Source organism: Lactuca virosa, chromosome 1 (assembly GCF_052849685.1).
Source record: "Lactuca virosa cultivar CGN04683 chromosome 1, Lactuca_virosa_CGN04683_v6, whole genome shotgun sequence".
Lineage (NCBI taxonomy): Eukaryota > Viridiplantae > Streptophyta > Magnoliopsida > Asterales > Asteraceae > Lactuca > Lactuca virosa.
The window spans coordinates 146,781,832-146,796,888 of record NC_136426.1 but is presented as its reverse complement, the minus strand read 5'-3'; the positions used below and the strand labels follow the sequence as shown (position 1 = coordinate 146,796,888).

Below are 15,057 nucleotides of genomic sequence, written 5' to 3'. Positions count from 1 at the left end.
TTCCCGAGCCGAAAGGCTCTTCTTCTCGGAGCCGTCGGGCGCTCCGGGGCTTCCGCCTCGTGCTAGGGAGGTTCCCTAGGCTTTTCGGGGGGGGGGGGGGGGGGGGTAGGTCTTAGAGAGAGGAATGAAGGGTTAAGGTGTGAGGAATGAAGGAGAGGGGTGTTTCTATTTATAGGAGGCTGGAGGAAGGTTCACATCGTGAATTTTTGATATTCACGTCGTGAGCCAGGCTGGCTACAGCCAGCCACAGCCTGGTGCTGACACGTGGCATCACACACAGGGTGGAAATCAGCCGATTTTCAAAAATTCATAACTTTCGCATACAAGCTCCATTTTCGACGTTCTTTTTTTCCACGCATAGGTAACAACAAGATCTACAACTTTCATTTAGACTCCGTCGGCTAATTCTCGACCGATCTTAAATTTAACATTACAAGGAGATTAGACTGTTAAATGACCGCGAAGAATTCGTAACTCCTTCATACGGACTCCGTTTTTGTCTGTCTTTTTACCGTTGAGTTCCTATTAATGAGATATTCAACTCTCATTAAGGTTGCGTAAGCCAAAAACCGCTCGAACTAAAATTCGAGTTTCGGGCCGTGCACTGTTATGCCAAATCTTGGAAAATTCATAACTTCCTCATACGAAGTCAGATTTGGGTGCTCTTTTTTTGTATGCTCTCGGTTTAACGTATTCTACAACTTTTGTGTAGATCACTAAGGCCAAAAAGTCTTCTATCATAAATTCACTATTTACGCTTCCCGGTGTCGTGCCGGTTTTGCCGAGAAACTTCGACGCGTCATAACTTCTTCGTTATAACTCTGATTTCGGCGTTCTTTATATGTACGGAACCCTTGAGACATATTCTACAACTTGGTTAAGATTATTTATTCTAAATAATCTTTTGTTGAAAAGTCGTTTTCGACCCCTGTTATCTCTAAATTGACTAGCCCGGATCTACGGGCGTTATAGTGGTCTTCCATGCAAGTATCACAAAGACAACTAATATATCACATACCACATAATCAACTAGCATACCACATGACACATAATCAACTAGCATACCACATAATACATAATCAACTAGCATACCACATAAAACATAATGGGTCGGCCTTGGTGCCTTCGACCCATTGGTATGGTGAGGAGAGTCACCTCACACTGCCGAAGTCCTACAGATAAAACTCTAGCTGTTGTATGATAGAATCCCGAACTGTCCATATCAAAACATCACCCAATTAACCATTTGGGTTTCAATGCATAACCATAAATCCACACTTGGGGTAAAAGGACCATTCTACCCCTAACCTAGCTTGGTTCAAAACCAAGGCCCAAACTCACACTCTGAAGGCCCAAAAGCCAAATAGTCAACTAAGGCCCAACATATGGCCATATTTTCGAAATTGGGCCCAAACCTCTACATGGTCTTACCTTAAGGCCCAACCATTTATTCTAGTACAAATACTTGGCATTCTGATGGTCCAATATCTCTTAATCATCAAGACCCAATTATGGCCCACTTATGGCCTAATTTTCCAAATTGGGCCCAAACCCCTCATATGGGCCTTACCCTAAAACCCATCTGAATATCCTAGTCCATATACTTTTTCTCAGATGGCCTAACAAGAATCCAAACACCTAAGCCCAAAAGAAAGCCCAACTTGAATCCCAAACATAATTAGGGTTTTCACATAAAATGACGATTAGCGTTAAGTGTTCTTACTTAACCCATTAAGGACTTAATCCATTAAGTCCATCACCCCACTAGGCCAATCATACAATGTGATCGGGCATAATTCATAACTTCAATCCAATGGTCCAAAATGCGGGTCCCGACAAGTCCAATCTAAAATCTCCAAAATTAGGGTTTTCTAAACCCTAATTAGGGTTTTTAACCTAAGCACATGCCAATTAGTCCAATGGTTAAGTTTTAGGTCAAATTAGGGTTTCACTAGGCCAGGCACCACCCACTGCCACCTCGGGCGGTGGTGGTCGACGGCAGCTCACGACGGCAGCCACCACCTTGTGGTGGTGGTGGTGGTTATGATTCTAGACTAAAACACCTCAAAAGCATCCCACATAGCAGTCCAATCACTCACAAGGGCACACAGCCACCCAAGGTGGCGGCCGGTGGCAGCCACCACCTCACGGTGGTGGTGGCGAGGTTTCCTCGATTTTCCGGCCAAAGACTTGTCTCCTACAACTTCCCGCCACAATATACATGCATTGTACACCAAAACACACACACACACATAGCCACCTCCTACGGTGGCTGGTGGCTGGTGGCGGTAAGAGATGGCAGCAAGCGGCAGCCACCATGGTTGGCGGCCATGGTGGTTTCTCACGATTACGGCCAACAAAATATACACACACACATCCCGAATAACAACAACATCACACTTACCTTCATGAGTCCATTGAAACACGTACCAAACACAGCTATCCTTGAGGTGACAACATCAGTCGGAGTAGCGACAACAGCTCATCAGCCGCTTGGAGCAGCGGCGACAATGGCACATTGATAGAAAAAGAACAGAGACGAGGAAGGCGCACGGTCTCCGACCAGGAACAACGACAGCGACGGCTACGGTTTGCTCCTTCATCCTCCAACTTCCCCAACGTCCAAACAACCGACTCTTCGATCCCTCATTCGTCGGCAGCAACTGCGGTGGCATGGCTGGTGGCTCGCAACTTCGACAACGGGGGTGTGGCGGCACCGGCTGGAGGGGTTATAAGGGTGGCGGCTGATGCATGAAGGTTAGGGTTAGGGTTAATGTATCTTGAAGCGGGAAGGGAAGAAGCGTCGGGTTCAAACCCATGCCTCCATCCAAACTTCTGCCCTTTTTTCTAATTTTGGTCCCACCCCATAAAATCTTTTTTCAAAACAACTCCATAATTTACCATTCAGCCCCTAGCCTCCAAAATCCTTCAATTTAAGTCCAATATTTTACCAAGCACCCCCTGACTTCTGATAATCTTTACATATCAATCCGGAAATTACACTTAACCCCCAGTATTCAAAATTATAACATTTTACTCCCGAAACCAACACCCTGCTAAAATATTATGGATTTAGGACTAAAATGAAATAATATATAAATATAAATTTGCATCTGAGGTTTAGGGTTTATGATTTATTTACTTAATTTCAAACGGAATGTTACATTTTATAGCCCACATGCATGTTGAAGATCATCACAACCGCCTTCTTCCATCTTCTACTTCGCTCATGCAGCTGTTTTGGTGTTGTTGTCGCAGTTTCTAATGTCTCCTCTGGATCGTTGTTGTTGTCCATCATCTCAAATCCTACTTTTTCTTGTTGATTGTAGCTTGCACCAGCGTCAACAAAAGCATCTTCGGTGCATTATGTTGCTTCAACCTTCGGTTTTCATCTTGTCCTTTATTTCTTGTTTTTATTGAGTTTTTTTGGGTCTTTTCACTGGTTCATAATGACCATACCTGCTGGATCATCTGTTTTCATCATCTCTAATCCTACTGCTAGCCAATTGGTGTTTTTCTTGACTAATGTTTATTTGCAATTCATTTTCAAATCAACTGTAGATCTTTCCAAATATAAACTAGGACGTAGATTTTTTTAGATATGTGTAAATGTGCAAAGGTACATGGTCATATCACGGGAAAATCCAAACCTAAAAGAGATGAAGATGAGGATTGGGAGGCTATTGACTCTAGAATCAAATCATGGTTTTATTCTATAAGTGATGCAAACCTCTTGCAAATTATCTAAAGTGGCAACTGTACTGCTATAGAGTTATAAGACAAGCTTAGTGAGTTTTTTTTTCTCAACAACAAGATGTCAATGATACTTCAACTTCAAGAACAATTTTGAAACACAAAGAAAGGGTCCTCCTCCATCACTGAATTTTTCCATTCATCGAAGAACTTCGCTGAAGCATTAGGAGACTGTGATTCAAACAATGATGAAGTTGAGCTAGTTATGCAAATTTTACACCAACTACCTCCCTCCTACCACAACATTATCAACGTCATCACTAATGCAAAGCCAATACCATCATTTCTTGAAGCCAGAAATATGCTTCTTATTCATAAATCTCATGAGAAGAAGCAACCGACTCTATTGGAGATGCGCGACATACCTCCTCGGCTGCCCTATACTCCTCCTCAAACCATGGAAAAATTCAAAATAAATTTAATAAAGGCAAAAATAATTGATGGGGTACTTCCAGGTGGTAACACTAATGTTTCCAATAGTGCTTCTTATTTTCAGCTTCTCAAGGCTCACCGATTTAATTTCAAGCCTTCTACGGTGCTCAAAATGTACTTTTCTGCCCTTTCTGCGCAGCTTGGCAGCCTCCTCGGACCACCACCTGTTGGCCTCAGACCTCATGCATAGCCTCCTACTGTGGTCTCTCTTTATCAGCAGTCCCTGATGTCCTTTGGCGTCAATCAACAGCCTTTCAATGCTGTGTAGGGATGAGATTTAGAACCGGAAAACCGAACCGGAACCGGAACCGGGAACCGGAACCGTTAGAACCGGAATATATATGTAACGCCCCGTTTTCATTTATAAATAAATAAATAAAGATAAGTATTTATGTCAAAAATGTTTATAAAATTATCATAAGTTATATATAAATATATAGTAGTAAATTTGGTGTTACAAATAATCAAAAATGTGTATAAAAGATTTAATGGTTATATGGTTTAAAAAGTTATAATTACATTTAAATATGAAAGTAAAAATATATTTATTTTTAGCTAAAGTGATCTAAATGAAAGTTGTAGTACTCGGAAATACCTACGCATGAAAAAAAATACGTCGAAAACGGAGCTCGTATGAAGAAGTTATGAATTTTTGAAGTTTGAACAAAAATCTCGAAATGAAATCCGGCAGCCGACCACCGGCCGGAAAAGTGGCGAGTGGCGGCGAGTGGCTGGTGCCATTGGAAAGCTGACTCGATTTCCTTCAATATGGAGTCGGGTCCAATAGTTCTAGGTGCGGTATTGAGTGCCAGAATTAGGCCAAAAGTAAAAGAAATCATAAAATAATAATAATGGAGAAATTAGATCATGAATAAAATAATCAACATTTTTACCTATAAATAGAGAGGTAATTTTCCTTCATTTGGGAAAGAACAACAAGTGTAAATTATAGTCTTGATAATCGAGAAGATAAATCCCGAGAGGCTGTTAAGTGAATAAACTCGAGAAAACAAACGTTCGTGTTGCTGTTCTGCGACTAAGGTGAGTTTTACTATTCTATATGTGATACTCATGTATGTAGTTATTATAAAACAAGTTCATGTGAAGATATTATGATAAATAATATTTACCATTATTTACTATTGACGGTAATTATGTGTAAACATGTTATATGTGTAATTTTTACTGTTGACGGTAAAAATGTTATGCTATATATTATATACTAGTAAATGTTATTACTATGATTATTATATGACATACATGATTAACTACTGTAGTTAAACAGTAGATGTTTCAGGATTACTGTAGTAAAACAGTAAATATTTCAGAATTACTGTAGTAAAACAGTAAATATTTTTATAATGATTATATGCATGTGGTAAAATGTATAGATTGTGAACTCACTAAGCGTTGGCTTATCAGATACTATTAACATTTTTACAGGACCCTCTGGGGTAAACAAGGGGAAGAATCCAGCTTGACTATCGTGGCAACCGCATTACTCTTGAAAATTATGGATAAAAGTCTTCCGCTGTTTATTTCAATAAATCATGTTTTATGTAATAAAGTTTAAACCTGGATTTATTTGTGTTTATTTAAAACTCTTTAAATGTCATTATATTATAAATGAAGTTTTATTAATATTCAAAGGGGGACCAAATCAGATATTTTATTACTGTAGTAAATATTTATTTACCGAAGAAAAAAAAAAAAAAAAGGGTGTTACAAGTTGGTATCAGAGCTTTAGTTTAAGGGATTCAAATATACATCAGTGTGTGTTTGAACTTAAACCGAAGCTCAAAATTTTCAAGAAAAATAAAATTTTGGAAAAAGTGTCAAAATTTTAAAAGAGTAAAGTAATGCGGAACGAGCAGTCAGCCGGTATTCTTCAAAAGGTATAATATAATATATTTTTATAATATATTACATATAAGAAATTTTGATATATATGATATATATGTATATATTTCACATGCTAGAATTGAATAGGATATAGATAAATATCTGTATGATTATGTGTTTACTTAAAATTAGCAAAGAGTAAAGTAAATGCTTTAAAACTATGCATAATTAGAATTACATAGACTTAGAATTTTGACTAAAGCCTTACTGCATGTTCTTGTTTGATTGTTGCTTTAGGGTAAAAAGTTAATTATTTGAATGACTATTTGATTCAGCATTATGTATAGTTATGTATTTATAATACTCTTTGATAATATTAATTGGTTAAAAAGAGTATAATCAGTAAACTCTGTAGACATTATATGTATGTCTACAATATGTGAAATAGAAAATGCGTATTAAACTAAAATCTGCAATTTGGAAGACTTTGTGATATACCAAAAACAATTATGTATATGTGTGGACGTTAGTATGGGCCCGTACTAACGAAAGCACATGATACATAATTGGGACGGGAGGACCACAAGGAAAACCAGAAAACAGATGGAAGTTTCTTTAGAATAAGGCATAGGATTAATTACTTATATATATATATATATATATATATATATATATATATATATATATATATATATATATATATATATAATTTATTATATTATGGTTATCAGAAAGATGGTGGTTACAAGAAATGGAAGTGGAAATGGAAATGGAAGTGGAAATGGAAATGAAGATCAACATGAAGATGTCAATGTTAGGGAGCTAGTTGCGTCTGAAATAAGAGTAGCAATTCAAGAATTTCTCCCAGAGTTATTCGAAAAAGTAAAGACTGATTTGTTAAAAATCATTGATAATAAGATGGCAGCATCTGGTCAACTCAAGAAATGCAAGTATCAGGATTTTGCAGCTACCAAACCACCATTGTTCCATGGAAAGAAGGACCCTCTGGTCAGCATGCGCTGGATATCAGAGATAGAGAATGCTTTTCGTACTTGTTTTTGTCAGCCAGAAGCAAAAGTTCGATTTGCAGCAAACCAATTACGAGGAACGGCGAATGATTGGTGGGAGTTAACCATGAAGAAGCTTAAGGAAGCTGAAATAGAGAACATGACTTGGGCAGAATTCAAAATACTCTTTCAAGATGAGTATGTTACAGTGGTAGAAATAGATAGAATAACTGAAGAGTTTCTATCTATGGAGCAAACAACGGAATCGGTCAATGAAATCACCGATAAATTTCTGGAAAAATCAATCTTTTGTCAAGAATTTGTGGCCACGGAAAAGATGAAGATGAATCGTTATGTTAAGATACTCAAGCCCAGGATCAGAGAGGTTGTTGTAACCTCTAACTGCAAGACATTCAAAGACATGACAGAAATAGCAAGACTCAAGGAGCTGGATATGGAGACTCAAGACAAGAAGAGAAAGCAGGTACACGTTCAAGAACCAAACAAGAAGTTCAAACCCCAAGTAGGGGAGAACTAATCATTCAAGGGGAAGGAAGAAGGAACATGACATCCATCTGTTCAGCAGCAAGAGTACGGAAGTACATACAGCATGGATGTACTGGATATTTGGTTTATACACTAGATGGTAAACCAGAAAAGAAGACAGTAATTTCCAATGTGCCAGTAGTTCAAGAATATACCGACGTGTTTCCTGAAGATTTACCCGGTATTCCTCCAAAAAGACAAGTAGAGTTTGGGATCGACCTTACTCCCGGAGCAGCACCAATAGGCAAGACACCATATAGACTTACACCCCCTGAGATGCAAGAACTGTCTGCTCAACTGCAGGAATTGATAAAGAAGGAGTTCATACGTCCAAGTAGTTCTCCATGGGGCGCACCAATACTGTTTGTCAAGAAGAAAGACGGATCATTCAGGATGTGCATTGACTACAGAGAACTTAACAAAGTCACTATAAAGAATAAGTATCCTCTACCAAGAATCGACGACCTTTTCGATCAGTTGCAGGGAGCATCTTGGTTTTCCAAGATCGACCTTCGATCTGGATACCATCAGATGAGAGTTAAGGAGGAAGATATATACAAGACAGCATTCCGAACAAGATATGGACATTACGAATTCATTGTAATGCCATTTGGACTTACAAATGCACCAGCAGTGTTCATGGATTTAATGAACCGAGTTTGTCGACCCATGCTTGACAAATCAGTGATTGTGTTTATTGACGACATTCTTGTGTACTCAAAGAACAAAGAAGAGCATGAATATCATCTACGAGAAGTATTGACAGTACTGAGGCGCGAGAAGTTGTATGCCAAATTTTCAAAATGTGAATTTTGGTTACGAGAAGTCCAATTCTTAGGACATATTATCAATCAGAATGGTATTAAAGTTGACACGGCCAAGGTTGATGCAGTAATGAAGTGGGAAGTTCCAAAGACCCCTACAGAAATTAGAAGTTTTCTTGGTTTGGCTGGATACTATCGTAGATTTATCCAAGATTTTTCCAAAATCGCAGTACCATTAACCAAATTGACGAAAAAGAATGAATTGTTTGAATGGGGTAATGAACAACAAGTAGCTTTTGAGATCTTAAGGCAAAAGTTATGTGAAGCACCAATCCTAACTCTACCAGAAGGAGTCGATGATATGACTGTCTATTGTGATGCATCTTATCGCGGATTAGGAGCTGTATTAATGAAAAGAGGAAAATTGGGACCTAGATTCATTAGTCCATATAAAGTTATTGCACGAGTTGGGAAGGTAGCATATCGCTTAGAGCTACCAGAACAATTAAATCAGATACACAACACATTTCATGTGTCGCAATTAAGAAAGTGTATGGCAGAAGAAACCTATATTGTGCCACTTGACGATATTCAGGTAGATAACAGACTTAACTACATTGAAAAGCCTGTTGCCATTATAGATCAAAAAATAAAGACATTACGCAACAAGGAAATAGTAATTGTTAAAGTACAATGGCAGCACCGACGTGGAACAGAATGGACTTGGGAACCAGAAGATGAAATGAAAAAGAATTATCCCGAGTTCTTTTTATAAGGATTTCGAGGCGAAATCATTCCAAGTAGGGGAGAATTGTAACGCCCCGTTTTCATTTATAAATAAATAAATAAAGATAAGTATTTATGTCAAAAATGTTTATAAAATTATCATAAGTTATATATAAATATATAGTAGTAAATTTGGTGTTACAAATAATCAAAAATGTGTATAAAAGATTTAATGGTTATATGGTTTAAAAAGTTATAATTACATTTAAATATGAAAGTAAAAATATATTTATTTTTAGCTAAAGTGATCTAAATGAAAGTTGTAGTACTCGGAAATACCTACGCATGAAAAAAAATACGTCGAAAACGGAGCTCGTATGAAGAAGTTATGAATTTTTGAAGTTTGAACAAAAATCTCGAAATGAAATCCGGCAGCCGACCACCGGCCGGAAAAGTGGCGAGTGGCGGCGCGTGGCGGCGAGTGGCGGCGAGTGGCTGGTGCCATTGGAAAGCTGACTCGATTTCCTTCAAGATGGAGTCGGGTCCAATAGTTCTAGGTGCGGTATTGAGTGCCAGAATTAGGCCAAAAGTAAAAGAAATCATAAAATAATAATAATGGAGAAATTAGATCATGAATAAAATAATCAACATTTTTACCTATAAATAGAGAGGTAATTTTCCTTCATTTGGGAAAGAACAACAAGTGTAAATTATAGTCTTGATAATCGAGAAGATAAATCCCGAGAGGCTGTTAAGTGAATAAACTCGAGAAAACAAACGTTCGTGTTGCTGTTCTGCGACTAAGGTGAGTTTTACTATTCTATATGTGATACTCATGTATGTAGTTATTATAAAACAAGTTCATGTGAAGATATTATGATAAATAATATTTACCATTATTTACTATTGACGGTAATTATGTGTAAACATGTTATATGTGTAATTTTTACTGTTGACGGTAAAAATGTTATGCTATATATTATATACTAGTAAATGTTATTACTATGATTATTATATGACATACATGATTAACTATTGTAGTTAAACAGTAGATGTTTCAGGATTACTGTAGTAAAACAGTAAATATTTCAGAATTACTGTAGTAAAACAGTAAATATTTTTATAATGATTATATGCATGTGGTAAAATGTATAGATTGTGAACTCACTAAGCGTTGGCTTATCAGATACTATTAACATTTTTACAGGACCCTCTGGGGTAAACAAGGGGAAGAATCCAGCTTGACTATCGTGGCAACCGCATTACTCTTGAAAATTATGGATAAAAGTCTTCCGCTGTTTATTTCAATAAATCATGTTTTATGTAATAAAGTTTAAACCTGGATTTATTTGTGTTTATTTAAAACTCTTTAAATGTCATTATATTATAAATGAAGTTTTATTAATATTCAAAGGGGGACCAAATCAGATATTTTATTACTGTAGTAAATATTTATTTACCGAAGAAAAAAAAAAGGGTGTTACAATATAGAACCGGTTCGGGTCCCAGGTTTAAAGAATGACTTTATCCGGGTTCCGGGTAATCCGGGTTTCGGGTCCTTCGGGTTTGGGTAAACTGGGTTTACAAACCGAAACCGTGTTAGGAACCGGAATCGGTTTTAGGGGTTGGAACCAGTTTTTATGAAAAGTTTTGTTTGAAGTCGTATTGGCATGAGGTTTTTTCCAAAGTGTAGTTTATAGTTTGTAAATGATTTTAGACTATAATTTTGTCATTTTTGAGTTAATATTTATTGAATTACAGTTCCCTAAATTCGGGATATCAAAGCTGTCAATTTTCTGTTTTTCAACTTTATTTTTATGTTTTGTGAAATTTTAAAAATGCATATCTAATTCGTTTGAAGTTGGATTATCATGAGATTTTTTGCAACGTGTAGTTTAGAGTTTGTAAATGACATTAGACTATAATTTTCTCATTTTTGATTCCATATTCATTGACTTACAGTCCCCCCAAAGTCGGGATATCAATGTTGTGATTTTTATATTTTTCAGCTTTATTTTTATGTTTTATGAAATTTTAAAATTGCATATCTAATTTGTTTGAATTCGGATTATCATGATGTTTTTTTTCAAAGTGTAGTTTAGAGTTTGTATATGATTTTAGACTATAATTTTGTCATTTTTGGTTACATATCCATTGACTTACGGTCCCCCAAAGTCGCGATATCAATGGTGTGAATTTTCCAGTTTTTCAGTTTTATTTTTATAGTTTGTGAAATTTTAAAAATGAATAACTAATTTGTTTGAAGTCGGATTATCAGGATGTTTTTGCAACGTGTAGTTTAGAGTTTATACATGAATATAGACTACAATTTTGTCATTTTTGGTTTAATATTCAATGAGTTACAGTCCCCCAAATTTAGGATATCAAAGTTGAAAATTTTCGAAGTTCAAACACTAAGTAATTACCAAAAAATTCCGGATTTCCTGGGTTTTCTGGTTCTAGACCCACTTTACCCGGTTCCACCCGACCCACTTTAATGTTTCCGGGTTTTCCGGTTCTTGATCCACTTTACCCAGTACCTTACCCGGAACCGAACCGGAACTGGTTCCAATATACCGGTCCGGTTTTCGGACCCACAAAATCCTGTTAACCAGTTCCCGGATTTTCCGAGTCCGGGGCTACCGGTCTGGGTTTGGACCCACTTTCATCCCTAACGTTGCGTACCCGATGTTTCAGCAGTCTCCAAACCTGTTGCCTCCCCTCGGCCATCATCAGCAGCACCTACTACCCTCTCAGTATCCCTATGAAGGTCCTCCGTAATTCTATTCTCCTGTGTCTCCTTCGCATCAGCCTCCTTCATAGGTCAAGCCTTGCATCAAAAATTCACCGATCTCACGTCCGTCTTTCAAGCTATGTTTGTTCAACCTCCTCGCGATAACACCTCTTACATGGACTCTGGAGCAAGCTCCCACATGTCCTTCAACCAAGGTACATTGTGATCCTTAACTCCATGTAACTCTAAATTTATTATGGTTGGTAACGGTGTTGTACTTCTTGTCAATTCCATAACTCATTCTTTTTTTTCCTATTTCCAACAATCGTTTTTTAAAACATTCTTGTTTCTGAAAAGATGGTAAAAAAAATCTAATTTATGTTCGTAGATTTACTATTGACAACTTTGTTTCGGTTGGGTTTAACCTGTTTGGTTTCACTGTCAAGGATCTTAGCACATGTACTCCTCTTCAATGCTACGACATCAACCATGCTAATTTATACCCTGTTCTCTCTCCCCCCCCCCCACTGCCAGCTGTAACTCAACCACTACGCTCATTGTTGTTTCTCATGAAATTTTGGCATTACGACTCATTCACCCAAGTGCATATATCCTCCAATTTCTTTAGTCGTGCAATTTTATTTATTGTCCTAATAAAAACAAGTCTTTGTGTCATGCTTGTCAACCAGGAAAGCATTATCAGTTACCGTTTCGTTATCAGAAACTAAAACTAGTCGTGTGTTTGAACTTATTCATTTTGATTTGTGGACTTCTCTTGGTTCAAGTCTTAGTGGTTTCAAATATTACATTATGTTTTTAGATGATAATTCTCATTTTTTGTGGATATTTCTGTTGCGCACCAAATCTGAAGTATTCTCTAATTTTAAAACGTTTTGTGCATATGTTAATAATCAATTTAAAACTGACATTCAAATTTTTCAATGTAACAATGCTCGTGACTTTAACAACAAGTCACTCTTATATTTTTTGAATGATCATGGCATAAAATTCATTTTTCATGTCCTTATACATCCCTAGAAATGGGAAATCCGAACGCACCATACACACTATTAACAATATTGTTTACACTTCACTAATTCAAGCTTCTCTCTTTCTTTCGTTTTGAGCTGAAGCTCTTCATTTTGTTGCTCATACATCTAATCTCTTACCCACTACTACCTTTCATCGTAAAACCCCTTTTGAAATTCTTTTTGGTTTTTCTCCAACTTATGCACACCTTTGCATCTTTAGGTGCCTTTGCTACCCGAATCTCTCATCATTCTTCTGCTTGTGTATATCTTGGACCTTCCTCTGGTCATCGAGGGTATCAGTGCTTGGATATCATCACTCAAAACGTCATTCTCTCTCGTCATGTTATTTATGATGAAACTCACTTCCCTTATTATGACTTTCATCCCTCACCGACAGCTGACGACTAGGACTCATTCATTCCCGATGATGACCATCCTCTAGTATCCATATTCTCCCCCTATTATCACCTCTGATCCTCCATCCTCTACTCCCACCGAGGATATACACTCACCCTTTCCCCTTACTCCATCTACTTCCTCTACTGTCACCTTGGACCCTCCCTATATAATGGTTCCTGCCCCTCCTCCCTCCAACCATCCGGTGGTTACCAGATCTCGTACTGGTTCACTTCGCCCTTTTCATATTTTTAATCTCTTTATTTCTCTAATGTTTCTCGTATTCCTTGCTCAACTGCTTAGGCTATGTGTGACCCAAACTGGCATTCTGCCATGGACTCTAAAATGTCAGCCCTTCTCTCAAATCACACATGGGATCTTGTTCCAAAACCCATGAATGCAAACATCGTTGGTTTTCGTTGGTTGTATCGTCACAAGCTTGACAATAATGGTCACTTAGACCGTTATAAAGGTCGTCTTGTTTCTCAAGGTTTTTCCGAGAAACTTGGTCTTAACTTTGATGACACTTTCCGTCCTATCGTCAAAACTGCTACAATTCGCTCCTTCCTCAGTATTTCTGTCTCGAAAAACTAGCCAATTCATCAACTTGATGTAAAAAATGTCTTTCTTCACGAGGATATAACTGAAACGGTTTATATGCACCAACCTCCTGGCTACACTAGTCCTCAGTTTCCAGATCATGTTTGTCTCCTTTGTAAGTCCCTTTATGGCCTCAAATAGTCTCCTCGTGCCTGGTACCATCATTTTGCCATCTTTCTCTCTTCTCTTGGGTTTCATAGTATCAAATCTGAAAGTTCTTTTTTTTACCTTTCATAATGGTAAAGATGTTATTTATCTACTCCTGTGTGTGGATGATATTATCCTTACTGCTTCTTCGCCTACTATTATCACTGAGGTCGTCACTCTCCTTTCATATGAGTTTCCAATGAGTGATCTTGTTCCTCTCTCCTTATTTCTAGGTATTGTTGCTACTCGTATCGCCTCCTCTCTCTTTCTCTCATAATCTGCATTTGCTTAGGAGATCCTTACCCGTGCTGATATGGCCATGTGTAATCCTTGTAGCACTCCGGCTGACACTAAATCCAAGCTCTCGTCTGCCGGTGAGCCGGTTTCTGATCCGACTCTATATCAAAGCTTTAGAGAAGCCTTACAATATCTTACCTTTACTCATCCTGATATTCCCTATGCTATTCAGCATGTCTGTGTTTTCATGCATGGCCCACATGTACCATATTTTTAGGCTCTAAAGTGTATCTTGAGGTATCTTAAAGGTACCTTAACTCATGGACTTTATATATGTTGTTTAGTCGTTGATCGTTTGGTTTCATATTCTGATGCTAATTGGGCCAGTTGTCTCACTACTCATCGGTCCACGTCTGAGTTTTGTGTTTTTCTTGGTGATAACCTCGTGTGTTAGTCCTCCAAGCGCTAACATGTAATTTCTCGGTCTAATGTTGAAGCCGAGTATCGAGGGGCAGCTAATGTAGTTGTTGAAACTGTTTGGCCTGGAAATCTCCTTCTCGGGTTATTTTGTCCTCTATCTCGTGCCACAATTGTCTTTTGTGACAATGTCAGTGCCATGTATTTAGCCTCTAATCCAATACAACACCAAAGAACCAAACATTCGGAAATAGATTTACATTTTGTTAGGGAGCGTGTTGCGATTAGGCATGTGCGTATTTTACATGTACCCTCCGCCTATCAGTATGCATATACTTTTACAAAGGGCTTACCTACACAATTATTTTCGGATTTCAAAAATAGTTTGAACATTCAAGATCCTCCTGCTCCAACTATGGGGATGT

The 15,057-nt window shown here is 37.6% G+C and overlaps 1 protein-coding gene and 2 long non-coding RNA genes across 3 annotated transcripts; all 3 read left to right on the top strand.

Annotated features, from left to right (window-relative positions):
* The first annotated feature begins 5,122 nt into the window (after window positions 1-5,122).
* LOC145107011 (uncharacterized) lies at window positions 5,123-5,786 on the top strand. Its single transcript, XR_013707709.1, has 2 exons — window positions 5,123-5,226; window positions 5,629-5,786. It is a non-coding gene; the product is annotated as an uncharacterized LOC145107011 (long non-coding RNA).
* Window positions 5,787-7,598: 1,812 nt separating this feature from the next.
* Window positions 7,599-9,119, top strand: LOC145121762 (uncharacterized). Its single transcript, XM_079057464.1, has 2 exons — window positions 7,599-7,914; window positions 8,419-9,119. Exons 1-2 carry the CDS (start codon window positions 7,599-7,601, stop codon window positions 9,117-9,119), a joined length of 1,017 nt encoding a protein of 338 aa, XP_078913590.1.
* Window positions 9,120-9,771: 652 nt separating this feature from the next.
* LOC145107008 (uncharacterized) lies at window positions 9,772-10,435 on the top strand. Its single transcript, XR_013707708.1, has 2 exons — window positions 9,772-9,875; window positions 10,278-10,435. It is a non-coding gene; the product is annotated as an uncharacterized LOC145107008 (long non-coding RNA).
* The last annotated feature ends 4,622 nt before the right edge of the window (window positions 10,436-15,057 follow it).